Source organism: Parasteatoda tepidariorum, chromosome 3 (genome assembly GCF_043381705.1).
Source record: "Parasteatoda tepidariorum isolate YZ-2023 chromosome 3, CAS_Ptep_4.0, whole genome shotgun sequence".
Taxonomy (NCBI): domain Eukaryota; kingdom Metazoa; phylum Arthropoda; class Arachnida; order Araneae; family Theridiidae; genus Parasteatoda; species Parasteatoda tepidariorum.
Genome location: NC_092206.1, coordinates 79,918,993 through 79,939,643, shown reverse-complemented (window position 1 = coordinate 79,939,643; position 20,651 = coordinate 79,918,993). Strand labels below are relative to the sequence as shown.

The 20,651-nt window shown below is 31.3% G+C and overlaps 2 protein-coding genes across 3 annotated transcripts in view; both read right to left on the bottom strand.

Moving 5' to 3' along the window:
• Nucleotides 1-1,508: 1,508 nt before the first annotated feature.
• Nucleotides 1,509-20,651, bottom strand: part of LOC110283505 (very long chain fatty acid elongase 7-like) — a 25,530-nt gene continuing 6,387 nt past the window's right edge. The window contains exons 2-8 of one of the 2 annotated variants that reach the window (XM_043055620.2): nucleotides 18,040-18,123; nucleotides 15,321-15,511; nucleotides 10,880-10,951; nucleotides 9,010-9,069; nucleotides 5,225-5,333; nucleotides 4,105-4,241; nucleotides 1,509-1,968 (exon numbers count right to left, since the gene is read on the bottom strand). In XM_043055620.2, coding sequence (XP_042911554.1) covers nucleotides 1,789-1,968; nucleotides 4,105-4,241; nucleotides 5,225-5,333; nucleotides 9,010-9,069; nucleotides 10,880-10,951; nucleotides 15,321-15,511; nucleotides 18,040-18,091 — 801 coding nt within the window. In that variant the 5' untranslated portion in view covers nucleotides 18,092-18,123 and the 3' untranslated portion in view covers nucleotides 1,509-1,788. The remainder of the gene's footprint in view (nucleotides 1,969-4,104; nucleotides 4,242-5,224; nucleotides 5,334-9,009; nucleotides 9,070-10,879; nucleotides 10,952-15,320; nucleotides 15,512-18,039; nucleotides 18,124-20,651) is intronic. The other variant, XM_071178884.1, reaches the window with a different exon arrangement.
• The window catches only part of LOC122272223 (zinc finger BED domain-containing protein 5-like), a 2,582-nt gene continuing 1,569 nt past the window's right edge, over nucleotides 19,639-20,651 (bottom strand). Inside the window, exon 2 of the mRNA XM_071179243.1 lies at nucleotides 19,639-19,642. Within this exon, the coding sequence (XP_071035344.1) occupies nucleotides 19,639-19,642 (4 nt within the window). The remainder of the gene's footprint in view (nucleotides 19,643-20,651) is intronic.

Genomic DNA, 20,651 nt, shown 5'->3' with positions numbered 1-20,651 from the left:
TATCACAATCGGAACTCTTAGATTAGTTTTTTTTTTTCGAGTAAAGATTATTATTTTTTTTAAATTTAAGGAATCCTCTATTTCGTTATTAACAAAATGTTCTTACACAAAGCTGCAATAATTGTATATTTTGAAACCGAAATGTTTATTTGTTTTGTGGGAAATATTTACGTTAAAGAAGAAATAAACAACGAGGAATGCGAAGCAATTAGCAGAGTCGAAAAGCAAAGCGATCAGGGGGGCGAAGACTCCTAGAAATATTAATTGTTAACAAAAATTTTAGTTGCTTAGAGGTGTTATTTATTAAACTTTGTAAGATTTATCTTAAATAAAAAAAGCTACAAAAAAAAATCAGAATGTTAGGAGGCTAACTTAAATCGAAGATATTTCTAAATAGGTGATTTTATCAATTTGTGCCGTGAACGGCTCATATACAAATATTCATAAGAATAAAGGAGTAGTATTTTTTTGCTTATATTCACTTTTTTAAAATTGGTGGATATTTTTCCTATTACCTATGTATTTCTTTTATATTTCTTTTAAGTAGATCTAACTTTCTCTAGTTTTATAAAAGCACTATTCTTTGACTTCAGATCCATATCTTTATTGAAAAATAAAAATTATTTTAAATTTAAGATATTTCAAAATAGGCTATTTAATCAATTTGTGCTGTGACCGGCTCAAATAAAAATACTCATAAGAATAAAGGGGTAGCATTTTTTTGTCAGAGGCGCCATCTATGGCCAGGAATTCGACTTCTGCCACGCCATTCCACAACCCGTTTATAGGGCGCTTGGCGAATAGATAGGGCGGGTCACATTCACACACAAAGGAGAAAGGACATAGAACACACACAGAGAGAAAGAAACATCCATGCCTTGCCCGGGATACGAACCCAGGACCTTTCTGATGCAAGTACAGTTCCCTGCCCCTACACAGGCCGGGGTAGCATTTTTGTTTTGCTTACAAAATACTTGTTTTTTTCGTTTATATTGGTGGAAATTTTTTTTTCTGCTACCAATCTATTTTCTTAATAATCTCTAAAGATCGTTCTTTTTCTTGCTCTATGAAAGCACTATTCTCTTACTTCAGATACATATTTACATTTAAAAATAAAATTGGATCCAAATGTATAAATATTTAGTGACAGAACTACCTTAGTAATCAAACAGTAATTCTAGTAATAAAACATTTACGTGATTAGGATTATTTTTGTCTGAAACAAAGTAGTTCTGTCAGCAACTATTTATATTTGTATATGATATCTATTTTATAAGTATAAATGGGTTAAATGAGTGTTAAAGCATGATGCTACGATAGTTTTGTCACTCTTTTGACCCATTTATACCTATAAAACAGAATTAGTAAAAAGAAAAGATGCAGTATTTAAGGATTCTCGTACATTATCCTTTAAATCATTTTTTCCCATTCACAATTAGTGGTCTTGATATACAAAAACGTCTGTGTAAAAAAAGTTGCCGCTCATATTTGTTTATATTAAGGGGATATTTCTCTTTCTAGTCTTTAATCTTAACAACACTCCACTTTGACTTCAAATTAATATACAAATTTTTATATCATCGATGTAGTTATGGCGTAAGGAACTATCTTGTTTCTGAAAATAAGTCCTAATAATAAAATGTCTGTGCAACCAAAAAGAAAAAAAATCATTTTAAAGAGATGACACAAGAGGGTTAAAAAAAATTGGTTAAAGCAAAGTGGGTTAGAACAAATTTCAAAAGGAATACAATAAATACAATTTAACCATTGAGTTAGACGCACATATAATCAGTATACTTTATAATTAGAAGGAGTATTTTTTGCATGATACGATTTTGTATAGAAATTAATAAACAAAACTAAAATTAGCGTAACAAAAATGTAAAAAGTTATTTTAAATCTTCCAAAATTTTCACAACCAGTCACAAATCCATAAAGAGAATATGATAGAATGACAACGAACTGTATCTAGAAACAAAAACAAAAATAGTTAATGATAATACATTGTGAAGAAAAGCATTTTCAAAACTACCAGAATATTGTAAAATTTACCGTGCTTTTGCTTCTGTGGAAACTCCAAGAAGCTCGGTAATTCTAACCGAGGCACTTTGATACTTTGGTAAAATTAAAAATAAAATATGGTTTTATACTTAAAACCATATTTTATTTTTAAAAATAAATTCATTAAATAATTTTTAATAATTTTTAATAATGATAATAGTAAATAATTTTTAGTAGTGATAGTTAGTAAATAATTTTTAATAATTTTTAATAATGATAATAGTAAATAATTTTTAATTGTGATAGTTAGTAAATAATTTTTAATAATGATAAAATTTAGTAAATTAGTGTCTTCTTTCCTTACCAGAAATGACATTACCATTTGTTTTCTCCGTGTAAGCATATTAAAAATCTTAGTGTTTTGAACACCAGGAAATCAAGATGTACATTAAAAATTTATTTTTAGAAATAAATGAGTAAAAACAAACAAATGAAACTGAAATGCTTGAGGAAATATAATGACCAATCGCACTTTCAGAAGGTTGAAGAGAACGTTTTGGGGGGAATGAGACCAAGAATTTTGCGTTGGTCATAAGGTATTTGGTTATATTAAGCAGTTATCTAATGGATATTTATCTAGGGTATATTGTAAGGAACATATCTCGAAAAAATACTAAACAACAGTTTGATTTACGCTTGAAAAAAATTTAATTTGTCGCTATATTGTCCAAAATTCTGTTTCTCATATAAACGATTTTGAAATAAAAAAAGGCATATTCTCCGAAGAGCAATGAGTAAAGAGTATAAGTACAAATTATAAACTTTAGCGAGTGTTATATGTAAGTGCGAAATGAAGAAATAAAGAGTAAATATATTTTTATTTTATAACCGTCGTTGAACAGAAGACTCACATTTGAGTTGACGACTAGTAATGTTCAATTCCATAGTCTTGGAATTTTGAATCCAATCCAGAAGACAAGAGAACTCCTGGATGTGATAAGGAAGTTGAGAACTTGGGAGAAATTTTGCCTTTGTGGAGGACTTTTCAATGGAACTAATTCTCATTCGCGTTACATGGAGAGGAAAACATCGAAAACCTCCCACGTTTAGCCTCATGGCAAGGGGACTCTAACTTATGATCCATCTACTAATAAGGAAATTTTACTTCAGCACGTGGTCGGTGTGAGCCGGGTGCGGAATTCGTATCAATTAGCCATCGCTGGGATTCGAACCCAGGTCTTCATTGGGAGGCGAGTGCTCTATCCCTAGAGCCACCACGGCTCAAGTAAATCTATTAAGATTATTTTGCAGAAAACTTGAAACAAAGTCATCGTAAACTTTTATGATAAAGTGTAAAGTAAAAGCTAAATTTCATTTTAAGCTGAGGAACAAACTTTTTATTTTTTATTTTTTTTATTTTTTTGTTAGTCTACTGCCTAACGAAGTTTATTTTTTCCCGTGAATTCTTAAATTACTCAGTTTTTGAAGTTTAATATCCTTAAAATTCTATTTAAATATGACTTAAATAGCAGCACATTTTAAGAATTAAACAGTTAATTATGTTTATAAATTTTAGTTAGCAGCCAAACATTCAAAAGAAATGTATTACTTTAAAGAGTCAGGTGATGGATCTCTAGCTAAAAAAAAAAAACAAAAAGCCCCTCCCCCCACACTATACATCACAGTAGCCCCAAGCAGTGATCTAACGTTTTAGGGACGTTTATAACAATGGAAAAAATTTAAATCAAGATGTCATTCACAAACTAAAAACCCACATTTGTGAAGAAATAATAATCTGAAAAGCATTATGCAACCAATTTTACTATCCTAAATTTTAGTCAATGGCCGATTTACAAAAAATTACTTCAAAGTGTGGTCAACGTCAATTAATGTTCCAACGAAGTTTCCATTGTACTTTTTAAATTCTTTTATTTTAAGATACTCTCGTTAGTTTTCTGTTTTAATTTTTAACTACAACGAGACAATAAGGGCGATAGTTGAGGAACATCTTTTATTTGTGGGGACAAAAAACGAATGATTTTTTTAGAAAAGTTTGAAACTGAAATAAGTAAAAATAAAAAGGGTAATAATGTAAATGCTTACTATTTGGAGTAGTGTTAAATATTTTTTCCACCATAAATACTTTTGCATATGTGGTCCAATAGATGCTAGTGCATAATACGAATACATTACCACATGAATGGATGTATTTATTGCTGTACCAAACAAGCATACGAAATCTAAAAAGCAATAAATAATTAATGACTCATGCAATAATTAATGCAAAACTGAAACAGAGCTACAAGTTGGGCGGAAAGAAAATCAATTGGCTTTGACTATGACTAGTAATTTGCGCAAGTAACATTACAGTTTATAAATATACTTTAACTTTAATAATGCATTGATAATTTACGCGGTAAAATTCTAGTATTCCTTACAATGCTTGGGGCGATTTAGAAAAATATCGCCTACGTTGAAATGGCGCCTTGTCGCTCAACACCGAAGTGACGTTTTTACGATGTTGCCAAGAATTAACGAAGGCCAAAAATCCGCCGAGTAACATATATGTACTATGTTTTCGAAAGCTCCATCGTAATATGAAATGATGCTTTTTTGCGAATAATATGCTATTCTTATAACTGCTCTAAGTTTGCAACAGTTAATCATGACTCTTATGTCAAGTTTAGCCTATCTAATGCCATCGCTTATTTTGAAAATGGCGCAAAACGTCAATATGGAGAAAAGCCACAGTTTTGTGAAAAATAAAAAGCGTTTGTAGTCTTGTTTTTTAATATTTATAAACTTAATCCCACACTGCATTACTTGGGCTCATAAAAATGCCAATTTTTTTTATTTTCCTTGGCGAAGAACTTCGAAAAACAGCGTTAAGCCATTAACGCAAGAGAGAGAGAGATGCGTTTTATCAAAGAGAGATAGGATTAGGTTTATTAAAGGGAGGTAGGGTATGATTTGGTTTTTACAAAAGTAGTTAACCCACAAACGCTGAACAGACGTAGAAACTTTTCAACTTTTTTTTTTTTAGGATTTTATATTTTTGTACAAATATAGAATCTAACACATAATAACAATAATCTAACACATTTTCTTAGTAACTTTTAGACAGTTTTTTATAATTAAAAAATGCCAAAATATATTTTGCTTGTAGTTAGAGGGCCAGAAGAAAAAAATATAGAAGAGGTTCCAATCTAATTTATTTTCTTACCAGTAGTTCTTATGTAAAAACCAAACCCAAATAAGAGAACATTTGCTGAGTGATGAAACACATGAAGGAAAGTTAGTTGATTCTTCTTCTTTCGAAGAGCAAAAAATACCTAATAAGAATAGAATGCGCAATGATGAATATTATAGAATAAATAGAAAATAAAATTGTCTAAGAAAAAAGGTTTAAAGTTAAGTACTTTATTGAACTGCAATAGGACCTCGGTAATCTGAAGGAATTGGGTCTGAACCTCTTTGAAAAATCAAAGCACTCAAATTTTGAAGGTTATATTAATAGTTTTTATATAAGTAATAAGTTTTTAAAGTTTTTCTGCAAGCTCAGTGATCATTGTAGCAGACATCTGAGCTATCGAGTTAGCATTTCTAAAGTTATCCGAAAGCAAATGTTTATTTTTTGCTTTTAAAACGCGTTTTTATTAAAACTAAACAAATTAAAATCAACGGTAAATGAAATAAAGAAAAATAAATTATGTTTTAAAAAGCAATGTTAATGAAAAAAAAGGTACTTATTCGATACCAACCGCAAAAACTATCGTCATACTATTATTGACGCCAATGAACTTAATTAATTTTGGTAACTATTATATTATTGGTATTAGGAAAATTGGTGCTGTTTCTAATTGGTACTAAATGTACTAATATAGGCGTTACTGTAAGCTGTGTGCTTTTTTACGGTCCACCGAAGGGGACAAGAAGAAAATGGATCGATTGATAATATAATCGATATATAATTTTTGACTAGCATGAGTTAGCCTTGAGCAACAGCATCATGTCAAATGATACTGATTATAGTTAATATTTACTTTTATTGGATAGACATAATAAAGTTTCTTATAATAAACCTACCTGAAAGGGAAAAAAAATGAAATGATTTAGCTTTATTAATTATTTCAGTGTATTTCTTTCAGTTTCGTGCAGATTTCGTTGAGTTGATTAGAGCTTTGTAGCTAAAATTCTCGAATCCAACTCCGACTCCAGACTTTCTTGAAAGCTTGACTCCGACTTTAAAGAAGATTACTTTTCATAAAATCATTATTTTAAGAAAGGAGTTACATATAGATATATCCACCAATACACTTGTTATATAGCTAATAGTTGTATATAAGCTGCATATATGTTCTATATGAGTTTCGTATAAGTCCATATAAGTTACATATAAGTTCAATATAAATCCATATAAGTTACATATAAGTTCTATATAAGTTCATTAAAATTCCATGTAAGTTCCATATAAGTTCCATATAAAACAATATAAATTTCATATAAGTTCTGTATAAGTAAAATATAAGTCCAAAATTCCATATAAGTTGTTATATAGTTACATGCCAAATAGTTCTAAGGAAAATAGAGCTCGGCACCTAGGTTCTTGAACAGTAAAAACACTGTAGTAAAGGAAAAGTTCTTTCCTCGTTTTTTCGTTATTAATATTTTTCGATATTTATCGCATACTGATATTTATCAATGTAGTTATTTTCTGAAATTAATATTGTATCGATATTATTGTAGCTGTTAATATTGATATTTATTGTATTTTTGATATATCATAAGAATCTATAATACCATGATTAGCCAAAAATATCAATATTTGCCAATATATCGTTTATGTCTACTTGCCATGCTCCTCCTCACATTCTGACTTTGGAGTGTTACTTGGTGACTTGTAATGACTTGTTTTCATTTGTCTGACGTCACTCCTTCTCATTTTTGTTATCTATTTCATTTGAAATTCAGTTATTGGGAGTACAAATTAGTTCAGTCCGTTTTTTTGTGGTCAAAAATGGTCATTTATTTCAGAACAAAATGAATGAACAGATTAATCAAAGTATTGTCTATTGCTGGCTACTACTTTTTCCCACCTCTCAGGTAATTTTCGAAATCCATCTCGAAAAAATGTCTCGTTTTTTGAGGCGATCCAAGTTAGGAGCCAATTTTCGAAGTTAGTGAACTGGTGACCTGCAAAATCATGCTGCATCCGTCGGAACAACCAGTAATCAGAAGGAGCAATGTCCAATGAATACAGCGGGTGTGATAAAATATTCCATTTGAGCGTTTCCAAATAGTTTTTTACGACTTTTGAGACATCAGTCCAACCGTTATTACGCAGAAAAATAACTTTGTCATGTCTTTGCTCGTATTCCACTCTTTTTTCTTGTAATGCACGGCTCAAATGAATCAATTGTAGTCTATACCAATCGCCCGTAATGGAATCACTAGTTTGTAGCAGCTCATAGTATACAAAACTATTCACCCTTTATCATTCACCATTTACCATTCTTTATTCCCCATTAACCATTCTTGAAACGTCGAAACCATTCCCTACATGATTTATCAGTTAGAGCATTGTCAAGATAAACTTCTACAAGCATTCAATGCGTTTCAGCTGCACTTTTCTTTCAATTAAAGCAGAAACATAAAACTTCCCGCAAATGGGGCTTCATTACCGCAAAATTTGACATATTCAACAAAGTAAAAAACAGGGTTTTTGTATGAAACTCAAAGTGATGTAAACTGAATATTATTGACAGATGCTTAACCTCTCTGAAACCACCGAAACCAGCTGTCACTATATAACATTCAAAACAGCAGAGTCATTTTTAAAAAACGGACCGAACTAATTTGTACACAATAGATGCTAGTGCATANGGTTTTTGTATGAAACTCAAAGTGATGTAAACTGAATATTATTGACAGATGCTTAACCTCTCTGAAACCACCGAAACCAACTGTCACTATATAACATTCAAAACAGCAGAGTCATTTTTTAAAAACGGACCGAACTAATTTGTACACCCAATATTTTTTCACGAGGTATCATGAATTAAAACAAGTATTGATACTTAAAAAAAGGGGAAAAAATAAGTGTGTAAAAAAACAACCTGGAAACAGTAAGCAGTTTGAATCATTTGAATCATTTTGTAAATGAAAAATGTTTGTATTATTTGTTTAGAATATAAACAATAGAATTTGAAAATGGCATTAGTGAGAAAATAATTTCTTAAGAACCGTGGTAGCCCAGTGGTTAGAGAATCGGACTCCGGTCCGGAAGTGACGTGGTTGCTCACAATGGAATAAATGCTCGTAATGTAATACGTGCTCTTGAAACCTGTGGAATTGAAAGTTATAGGTCACTGAGCAATATCATGGGTACAAATATCTGGGGAGAATTTCTTTCTCCTTCAGATCCATGTCTAAATTTAGGAAATGCACAAACGCATAAGTGGTACTTCCATCTATCAGCAGGGTTCTGATCTATAATATACTTTCACACATGCGGTGCTCTTATACCAAACGAAAGGCAACAGTAATTTGATTGTGTCAGTTATCCAATTAGTTTTTAGCATTGTAATAGTAATTATATAATTTTCATGCATTTTTATATATCTTTGACATATTATTCTATTTCATTCATTAGAATAGTATTTTCTTTACAAAACTACTCTTGCAGTTATATTTCAATCAAAAAATAAATCATTCATAGTCAATTTTGTTAATCAATATTTGCTCCAAGTATTAACAAAAGGTCATACGAAACCCTTATACTTGGCTATTAAATATTATATCACAGATTAACAATAAACTTTATATAACTTTATTAACAATAAACTTTATTATAACTTTAGAAATTAATTTTTGCTTCTTATCTCTTGAAAAACTTAAAAAAAATTGTAACCTGAAATAAGGCGATTAAAAATTTTTTTTGTAAAAACATTCATGATTATAAAATTGTAAATAGTCAAACAAAATAGCATAATATTTGTTTTTTTTTACCGTATCCAACAACTCCAAATACTTAGTCATCCAAACATACCACATTATGTGCAAGCCTCTCTGTTAAATAAAAGAAATGGATGGAAATGAATATAAAGCAATAGCACTATTTCGATAAATATTATTGTAAAAAAAAAAAAGACGAATTTTATAACTGATGACGTTGTTCGATGAGTGTCGAAAATCACGTAGATGCTTTGGTAGAAATCAGAAATATTTCTTGAATATCATTATTTTTCACTTATACAATCGTGTGTTGACAATCAACATACCACCTTGATCAAAAAGTTCCCGGAATAACCCCCGGGTGGTGGAACTACCATCGTTCCGATTTGAGTTCTGTTTTTTTTTGTTAAGTTGGTACATCTGTTGTTGGTATTCCCTCTAAATCTTAGCGTCATAGCTGACATTTGCAAAAGTTACGTAGCCAAAAGTACTTCTACCTCTGTGTGTGTTGGCGATTTTTTTACAATTTCAGAAATGGATTTAAATTTGCAACAACGAACTTGTATTAAATTTTGCGTAAAAAACGGTTTTAATAGTGCGCGAACGTTGGGAAAGTGTTTCGGCAACGATTTTTTTTAAAGAAAACGGTCGTTTACCAGAGGCACGAGCGGTTCAAAAGTGGTCGTGAGTCAATCGAAGGTGATGAACGCAGTGGCAGATCATCGACATTGAAAACCGACGAAAGCATTGATAAAGTAAAAGAAATGTTGGTCAATAACCGCAAATTAACCATCAGAAAGATAGCGGAGGGCTTGAACATTGCATATGGATCCGTCCAAGACATTTTGGTTAATAATTTGGATTTCCGTCGTGTAGCAGCAAAGTAGGTGCCAGAAGACCTCAATTTCACATAAAAAAGAGACCATGTTGACGTCACAAAAGACATGATTTGCGAGACTGAATCCGATCCTACATTCATCAAAAGAATCATTACTGGAGACGAGACATGGGTTTATGAGTACGACACGCAATCCAGACATCAGGCAAGTGAATGGCGTTCATCAAATGGTAATGGTGTTCATCAAAGTAAAAATCGCAGGAAGCACTGATGGACATACCGAAAACCGAAAGTAAAAAATGTTTCGCGGATTGGATCAAGCGCTGGTATAAGTGTGTTGCAGTCGATAGGGATTACTTTGAAGGGGACAATATAGATTTAGATGAATAAACTTGCATTTTTAATTTTCTTAATAAATTCCGGGAACTTTTTGATCAAGGTGTTACACTAATAAGGTTACGAATTATGGTTCTCACATTGACAAATGTTGTTAACCAATGTATGTACAGAGCGCAAAAAATAAACGGAGCACTCTGCATAACTTTTGATATAATGATTGGACCTTCACAGTCTACGACTCAATCTTAATGGTGTGAGGGTTATATAGACTAATAAATATGCTAATTAATTTGTGCAGACGATATTAAGTTACGAAATCAAACACAAAAACTTACTTTCTCTGAATGGCTCACAGCTTTTTTGACTGATTTGGATTACTGACCTCAAAAATATAGGGAGTTGCCCTAATCTGGGAAATATGGTCATGATTGAGTGAATAAGGAGAACGGTGAAAAGTTTGGATCCCTTTTTGCGTATTTCGCCATATCCCCAGAACATTTTAAGCGAAATGAAAAACTTTTGCACTCAATTATAAAATTTGTTTATCCAAAGATAATTCCAGTAAAAAATAATTTCTAGTAAATTTTTATAATTTTTTATTATTTTATTAATTAGTAGTAAAATATTTTGTGCGCATTTGGCGACTTAATAAATTGTAATAATATCAGAAAATGAACTATGCAATTTAATTGCAGAAAAAAATAATAAAAGAGGAATAAAAATATACAATAGAAAGATAAAAATTACGTGTATTTGCTGTTTCGGAATTGTTTCAACTGTACATCTATTCTTCCAATTTTCGGCAGTCGCAATTATTGCCTGCAAATAGAAAAAAAATAAAAGCACTTATCTCAAAAGGATTGATTTGACAAGGAATCTTAACTTCAATAATAAAGCAAATTGAAATTAATGAACATGAATTTCATAATGATTGCAATAGTCTAAACAGTTTCTCTATATTAAAAAGACGAAAGAGCCATCGGCTCAGCAGCTTTGTGCTCCAAAGTAATATGCAACTTAACGCTACATATTGTTTTATTGGAAAAAAAATCAAATTTAATAAAATTGATAATGCATGGGTTGTTAGAAAAATACAGCAGGAAGTACAATGAAATAAAGAAATATTTAACACTCTATTATTAGTTCGAGAGAGTTATAACAGTTATTACTGCTAAACATGTAGAAAAAAAAACACCATATGAGCTTCTCTTTCTCTACAAGCCATAGGAATTCAACTTAAAAATTGAAAGTGCCATATTTGTTTATTAGTTAAATACAGAATTTTTTTTCGAAATTCTTGTTTCGAAAGTTATTGCAAATTGAAATAATTTTTTTGGTGAATTTTTCATAACTTTTTTTTCTTTTAGCTTCACTTTTGTTTTATCGCTTCTTTCGCTTTTACATTTTGTTTTGCTGCACAAAATCATAGATTTAGAAGCTCGAAATTATGTAGGTATACAAAAAAAAGTACAGGGGGTATGACGGGATAAAAAAAATCAGATTTTACAATTAGTTTAAGAAAAATTAACTGTTAAACTTTTGGAGAAAAATACCATTTTTGGTCGATCTGGTCCACTGAAATTCAAGTACGTACTTTAAACTTGAGAGAGAGAGACAGAGAGAGACAGAGAGAGACAGAGAGAGACAGAGAGAGAGAGAGAGAGAGAGAGAGAGAGAGAGAGAGAGAGAGAGAGAGAGATTGCAACAATTGGAGAAGAAAATGATTGACAGCTACCTTTCTAGGTGGCCCTGGTATTGGCTGGCGTTTGTTTCAGACCTGTTTATATGGTCTAGTTCTTGAATTCGAGAACTTGGAGGAATTTCTCTCTCCAAGAAATTAGATGACTCGTCGACACTGTCCAAGTTCTTGAATGTCACTGATTGGTCGGATGAAAAACTTGAACATTCGCATTGTTTATATTCAACATCATAAAATCATATTTACATGAATTCAAAATTACAAAATAAATTCAAATAAAATCATAATAAAACAAATCGATCCTAACAGATTAATTTATTTGGTTTAAAATATATGAAAAAGAACAGCAAAATGACTTAATCAGATGCCTGCTTGTTGGCGTCATAAAAAGTTAGGAGCTGATTGGTTAAGGAAGGAAACATCTGGATGGAAAGTAGAACATGCTCTACTATCATCCAAGGGCTTAAGGCCTATTTTATATGGTCCAAGTTCTTGGATCCAAGAACTCGGAGGAATTTCTCTCTCCAAGAAATCGGATGATTCGACGACACTATCCAAGTTCTTGAATGTGCCTGATTGGTCGGATGAATAACCTGCTCATGTGCATTGTTTGTATTCAACATTATAAAATCATATTTACTTGAATTCAAACTTACAAAATAAATTCGAATAAAATCGTAATAACACAAAAAAGGATCCTAACATTTTAATTTATTTGGATTAAAATATATGAAAACGGATAACAAAAGGACATAATCAGATGCCTGTTTATTGACGTCATGAAATTGTAGAAAAAATTGGAATGGAAAAACTTGACAGAGACGGAAAAACTTCGGGGGAAAATAGAACATGATCTATTATCATCCAAATGCGTGGACCAAGAACTTGGATGATAGCTTACACGATCCAAGCAGAATAAATTTCCATCGATTTCAATCGATCTTGGTCTAAGAACTTGGATCGTTTAAACAGGCCATAAGGCCTGTTTAGACGATCCAATTTCTTGGACAGAGATTGATTGATATTGATGGAAGCTTGTTTTGCTTTGAGCTTGGATCGTGTAACCAATCATCTAAGGGCTTGGTCCAACTTCTTGGACGATAGTTCTTGGTCTGGTCTGGACGATAGTTCATGTTCTTCTTCCCATCCAAGTTCTTTTCTCCCTTAACCAATCAGCGTCTTACATTTTGTGACGTCAACAAGCAGGCTGCATTATGTCATTTTGTTGTCAGTTTTCATATATTTTAGTCCAAATAAATTGATCTGTTGGTGTTTATTTGTGTTATTTTGATTTTATTTGAATTTATTTAGTAATTTTAAACTTATGTAAGTATTATTTTATAATGTTGAACATAAACAATGCGCATACGCAAGTTTTTCTTTAAACGAATTAGTGAAATTCAAGAACTTGGATAGTGTCGACGAATCATCCAATTTCTTGAACAGAGAAATCCATCCAATTTCTCGGATTCAAGAAATTGGACCGTGTAAACAGGCCTTTAAAACCGAGAGCTTGGATGATCATTAACGCGATTAAGCTCCAAGCAAAACAGGTTTCCATCAATTTCAATCAATCCTGGTTCAAGAAAAATCGTATAAACAGGTCTCTACAAATTTCTTTTTCCTGTGACCTCTGGACACATTTCATTCTTGAAAATGTTTATTTATTATTAGTATTAAGTTTTATTTCCATGACTTTTGACTGTAATAGAAATTATCACAAAATTGTATAAATTGTTAATAGTATTTCGTTTACAAACTTTAAATAATTAAAGGAAATATTTATTTAGTGGTATACATTATATATTCTAAACATTTGTAAGAGAAACAAAACAAAATATTCCCTGCAGTCCCAGTATTTATATTAATTATATATCAGGTCTTATAAAAACTTAACCCCATTAGTAATGTTACTGTTTTTCTTGCCTTCAGTGACCTTTTAAAATTCAGTTAATTGCATTATTGTTTTCTATTAGACATACATTTCTTCTATTCAAATTACTTTTTTTAGAAATATTAGGGAAAAAGACAAATTTGAAAATTAATGTTGTTGGATATTTTGAGTCTGTAATAAAATCAATAATGAATTTATTAATTTCAAATAAGGAAAATCAAAAAATAACTTTTTTAAAAGCGAAATTTTCAGTTATTTTCAAAAATCTTCCCTTTCCTCACGTAGTTCTATTGTTTTTTTATTAAACAGCCATTTATTCTATTTAAATTACTTATTTTTTTGAAAAATTAGAGTAAAAAACACATTTGAGAATTAATGTAGCTAGATATTTTGAGTCAGTAAAAGGATCAATAATGAATTTATTAATTTGAAATAAAGAATATAAAAAAAATTTTTTTAAGAGCGAAATTTTCAGTTACTTTCAAAAATCTTCCCTTTCAACATGTAGTTCTATAGTTTTCTATTAAACAACCCTTTATTCTATTTAAATTTGTTTTTTTTTTTGTTGAAAAATGAGAGTAAAAAACACATTTGAAAATAAATGTAGTTAGATATTTTGAGTCTGTAATAAAATCAATAATGAATTTATTAATTTGAAATAAAGAAAATCAAAAAATAACTTGTTTAAAAGCAAAATTTTCAGCAATTTTCCAAAATTTTCCCTTCCCACACATAGTGATGTAGTAGTGAAATCTTCCAAACACGGCTCACTTCAAAAGAATTTATCAAATTTGCGCTTATTTGCAATTATTTAAATCTAAGGGACAGAACAATTCATCATTAAAATTTCTTTAATTTACAATATTAATTATTGATAAATTTTTAAATATAAATTCTTTACCTGTTCAATGAGCTGCACAATCGGTCTTGCCGATAAGCAGACCTAGTGTGTTCTCCAGAGGTGGTATCCACTCTTTCAGGACCACCACAATGGGTGAGATACTGTTGGTCATGTTAATTTGGACGTCCAGTTTCTGCCACACTAGGTGGCAGCACCGAGACTCTATTTGAATGCTAAAGTGCACTAGGAATTTAATTTTGCCGGAAATGCCAAGAGCCAATAAGGCACTCCAGGAATCTTTCTCATGCCGCATAATCATACGACATGGCCGCTGAGGATTTTCAGCATCCCGAAAATCCGGTGTCTGGGCCGGGGATCGAACCCTCAGACTTGGGCTCAGAAGGCCGACGAAAAACCAACTGCCCCACCCAGCCAGCCACATATAAATCTTTTTATATAATATACAATAAATATACAGTAAGTAGTATGAAAATTGATTTTTTAAAAATATAAATTTTTAAAAAATCAATTTTCATACTACTTATTGTATATTTTATATTTTAGTGCAAATATAAATCAATAATCTAACAGATTGTTTTTAGCAAGTATTAGACAATTTTTTATGATTAAAAAATACCAAAATATATTTTCACTTCAAGGATCGTCAGAAAAAAATATATAAAAAGGGAGCTGGTGTTCCATCTGCGTCAAAAGGCTAAAAGAATAGTAGTTATGGTAAAAAATCCTTTCTCACCATGCAAGCCAAAATGCCATTCAATAAGCCGACCAAAAAATTATATATCAATATGGTTCTTTTGATCTCCAATGGTTTCCGTTTTTCCAGTATCCATGGTATCAACCATTTTGTTAGTAGAATATATGTAAATGCTATAAAGACTGTAATTTTTGGATTTCTGGCAAGTGCTTTAGTTTCATATATATCTCCTAAAAACAATACATAATATCTGTGTAATCAAACATAATATCTGTATAATAACAAAAATATCACTGATAATTTCGCGTAAAACGTGTAAGTGGCAAAATTTATAAAGAAAATTACAGTTTTGCATGTATTTTACATTTTAAAATAAATTTAATAGTTAATAGAAAAAAAAAATGTTGGTTTAAATAGTTATTTTAAGTTTTTTTTTGTGCTAGGTATTTTATACTAAATCCGTCGTAGAACAACCGACCCAATTTTGATTTTAAGAGTGCCAGCGTTCAACTCCGCAGTCTTGTAATTTTGAACACAATCCAGAATACAAGGGAATTCCTGGATCAAGTATTGGGGGAAATTTGCTTCCGTGTAGGACTGTTTGATGGAACTAACCTGCATTTCTCTTCATGGAGAGGATTTACACACGAAAACCTCCTACAGTTAGCCTGTTGTAAGGGACTCTAACCCATGTTCCGTCTTTGAGGATATATTTAAAGTCAGTACTGTGTTCAGCGGAAGCCGGGTGCGGAATTCGTATCGACCAGCCATAGCAGGGATTCGAAACCGACTCACGTCATTTGGAAGTGAGTGCTCTGTTCCCTGAGCTGTACTAGGTACTACAAGAACAAAATAGACATCTGGCGTACTGTCTCTTAATCATGAGATAAGCTCCCAGTGATCTAGAATGACTAGCTAGTTTCTCGAAGTGGACCGACTACAGTCCAGTTGAAAAGTTTAAGTAAGGAGGGTTTTTTCAGGAATGTTCAGTATGTTAGACAGCATTTTGGGCTTGGGTGGAAATCTAGCACTTTTAGTATATTTTCGGTTATGATTTCATCATAATTGACGGATGCTCACTCACAAAACTGCTCTTTTTTGTATTTATACCAGACCATTTGCATAAAATTTGAGTCAGTATCTCCTTATCACTTTTTATAAGTTGAATATCAGTGTGTAGGGGTGACTCTAAGTCACCATAACAGGTTGCTCCGGAATCGCAGACGGCTAAGGCGTTGCTCACACTATAGGTTGGGGAGCTGGGGGTAATTAGTTCGATCCTGAGAGTAAAAATAAAAGAGAGAAAAAATTTGTGTGTATATTCAGAAAGGTGCACGTTAAAACTGTCGTGGCTGAAAGTCGTCTCGTTGCTTATGATAAGTTTGGTGAGAGGAGTACCAGCTCGTGTAGTGTCCACGTCGTCTGACCAGGTTCAAAATTAAGCGGCGTACCTTTTATAGCTTTTAAAAGATAGCACCCTAAAAATGGATCCTGGTCATGGTTAGGGGATGATGATGATGGTAGCTATGGAGTTTTAATTATCGTAGTTACTGCCACATATTTGGACGTTTTTAAACTGTTTGCCACATAACTGGACGTTTCGGTTCAAAACTCCGAATATTTCCATCTATTATAAACAAACTTTTGTGGCTGTCTTGGGTAGTTTTCTCATATATTCATGATGTTAAAAGAAATCAACTGTTGACTTTAGATTTATCCAAACTTGGAAACTACTGAATAAATAATCTCAAGAAACAGAATTAACATTAAATTCAAAAGTATGCGGATGGAAAAAAAAGTTGACATGTTTCAAGCGCTCAAAAATAGGCGCCAAATTTCAAAATTTGCCACACGTGAATGAAAAGAAACGAAAGTAATTTGAAGTATGAAACATACATTTGTAAATAAAGGTGAGAAACAAACTCAGGAAAAATGCAGTGGCTTACAGTGAAGCAAAAAGATGATAAAACAAAACAAAAAAACCACTGTGGCCGAGAAATGCAAATCAAGGTAAAATGTATTTCCCCGCGCTAAGGAGAGGAGGTGAGGAACTAATGTCGTTAACAAGGAATCAGCAATTACGTAAACGAAACAAGATTCCAGGGTATCAAGATGAGCTGATGTGACTGGGATAGAAATAATTTTGGCATTGTCAAAGTTGAATTTATACCCAAGGCTCTACCAATGTGCAGAAATTGATCATTTATCGTATTCTTGATAACAAACATATTTGTCTATTGAATAATTTTTTTCACATCTCATATTTCTAAATGTTTGCTGTCTGCATTATAAAAAATTCCTGTTCAAATTGCTTTAAAAAGTACCGACACCTTAAGTGTAGCATCCGTAAAATCTGTTTTACCGTAAAAATTCATACCGTAATTTTTAACATAAATAATTATTTAATTGCAGCGAAAACAATTTAAGCAGAGAAAGAGGCTAACGAATCATATTTTCCCATTAAAAGTTATCTTACCTAATGACTCTTAAGAAAAAAATACTAATTCCTAAACACAAACAGCTGAACATGATGTATTTTTAAACCCACAATTCTGAGATTTTTTAGAATTTAATTTGGCACCCTCTAATGTTTTGTTCTGCTTTTCAAGAAAAAATGTAACGGTCTATAGAGAGATAAGTAAGCGTTACTTAAACAAGTTTCTGTTGAATAACTAATATATATTCAAAACATACTAATATTCAAAAATATATACTTTACTTTTTACTGAATTTATTGATACGCTTGGTTAATTCTTACCGTCCGCTTTGAAGAAGTTGTAAATGTCGGTAAGGAACATTTTCTGAATCATAAAATTTCTTAAAAACAGCGTGCTTTAGGAACCTGCAATATATATATGAATGAAAAAATATCACTATTTTTAAAGTTTAGTTGCTCTTTATCAAACATCAACAAAATTAGACAATAATTAGTCTGACCTTACTGACTTTGACATTTAAATATTCTAATAAAGATACTTTTAGATGTCTTTATTAAATATTCTGTAAAACTTCTCAAAAATGAAGTAAGAATCTTTAAATTATATAAATAGTTAAGGAGCCATCATGGATGTCGATTACTGGAAGCATGAGAACCAATGTAATAGTTGGTTGACAATGTAAGACTGATCGATGAAAGTCTATTAGGTCTTTGATATTCTATACACAAACTAGATTTGATACTTTTAATCTCACTTGAATAAGCATTCATTGATGTTTGTGATTTTTTCATGAACGATAATACTTGAGAACGATCCTCTAGGCAGTGTTTCCCAAACTTATGACTTTTGTGTACCCTTTCTAAATTTTTTGCAACGCTGTGTACCACTAATTAAAAAATGAATGTATTTGTATGTTTAATTCGAATGAATGAATGAATTTTATGTATGAATGAATGTTTATTTTTACTGTGAAAAATTGCACATAAGTTAAAAATCACAACTGGCTGTTGACACCACTAATTATTAACTGCTAACTCTGCAAAAAATAGTCAATAGAAAAATGCGCAATCATAAATTTTCATGACTAACTTTGTTTTTAAATAAAATGTTTTGAAATTTTCGTTTGTTGCAAGATATTTCACAGAAGAAGGCGTAGCCCCTCTAAACTGTTCCCGTACCTCTAGGGTAGTGTTTCTCAAACTTATGACCTTTGTGTACCCTTTCTAAATTTTTTGTAACGCTTTGCACCACTAATAAAAAAATGAATGTATATTTCACTATTAAAAAAATTGCACAAAAGTTAAAAATCACAACTGGTTGTTGATACCACTAATTATTAACTGTTAACTCTGCAAAAAATAGCCAATAGAAAAATACGTAATCGTAAATTTTCATGACTAGCTTTGTTTTTAAATAAAAAATTTTGAAATTTTTGTTTGTTGCAAGATATTTCGCATAAGCGCGTACCCCAGCTAAACTTTTCCCGTACCCCTGGGGGTACGCGTACCACACTTTGGGAAACACTGCTCTATGGCGTCATCATAACACTTTACTCAATCCTGCAAGCGTCAGCAGTACTTTCTACAGACATTGATATGTACCAAGGAAATTGTTGAAGTTGTAGAAAGTATAACTCAAAGTGCTGCTGCGCAATTGTTCTGTGACGCCATGAGTTGTAGTTTATTGTAGTTATCAGAATTAAACTAAAGTCCATTTCAACTTACAGATAGAAATTAGAAAAAGCATTTTTTTTTTAATCTTCTGAGTTTATGCATAAGAGGCGTTTAACTACGTCATTTGTCTTGCTATCTTATACATGAATTGCTGTGATAATCCACATTCAAATATTTAAATTCAAAGATTTAACATTTCAACTGGTCAGTCTAAAAATCAAAGATAAGAGCCCAACCCCCAATTTCTCAACTGAAAATCAAAAATGAAGGAAGTAAAGTTATTATATTAACCGCTGCTTCGCAATCTAGAGTGAAATCAATTCTTGGAGCTTTGCCAAAAATCAAGCCAATCGGATTAACCCCACGATACCTAACGTTTATATTTAAATAATTTTACAAAAGACGAAAAAAATCAAAAATTCGTTAGAGAATAAAAGCAACCCAATAACGTATTTCGCTATCGTTAAAGCGGTTGGAGAAAAAAAGATTAAAAATCGATTTTTTATATACGCTATAGTGACCTTCAATAATAGTTGTTTACACACTTCTAAAATATAAGGTTAACTATTATCGAAAGAAATACTTGACACTCGCTTATAGAGTGAAAATAAAATAAAAAATAAAAAAATAACTAGCTGTTTTAAACATTAAGAAAAGGATTAATATTTATTAGATATGAATTTAAATTTAAGAAATAATGCCCATAATGACATGACAATACTCTAGATCAGGGGTTCCCAACCCTTTCGTACCTAAGAGCAAATACCAGAATATCGGTCGAATGGCGGGCACCATTTATTTTTTCAAGATAAATTTATAGTTGATAGACATAGGCATACCCTCCAACTTTGCCTACCTGGCCATCAGTAGCACTCGCGCAACACACATTTACGGCATCCCGCAATATTTGCTATGCTCATATTGATACTTAATTATATTCACTTATAATTTCAAAAAGCAGTTGATAAATATAAGAAAATAGATTTTGAAACAAGCGTAAAATTTTATTTCACATTGAGAAATTTTTTAAAACATTAAAATGCCATAGACTTTTAAAAAATCATGTTATTTAGATAGTACAATTTTAATTCACATACAGGAAGGTACACTTTTCTAAGGATATAAAATTATTAAATTGCAAATGAAAGTTTATTGTACATTTATACAAATTTCAAAGAAAAATAATATAACATCTCAGTAAAATGCAAAAAGTGAACTCTCCACAACTTTTTCTCTACATTCATTCAATTGTTACCAAA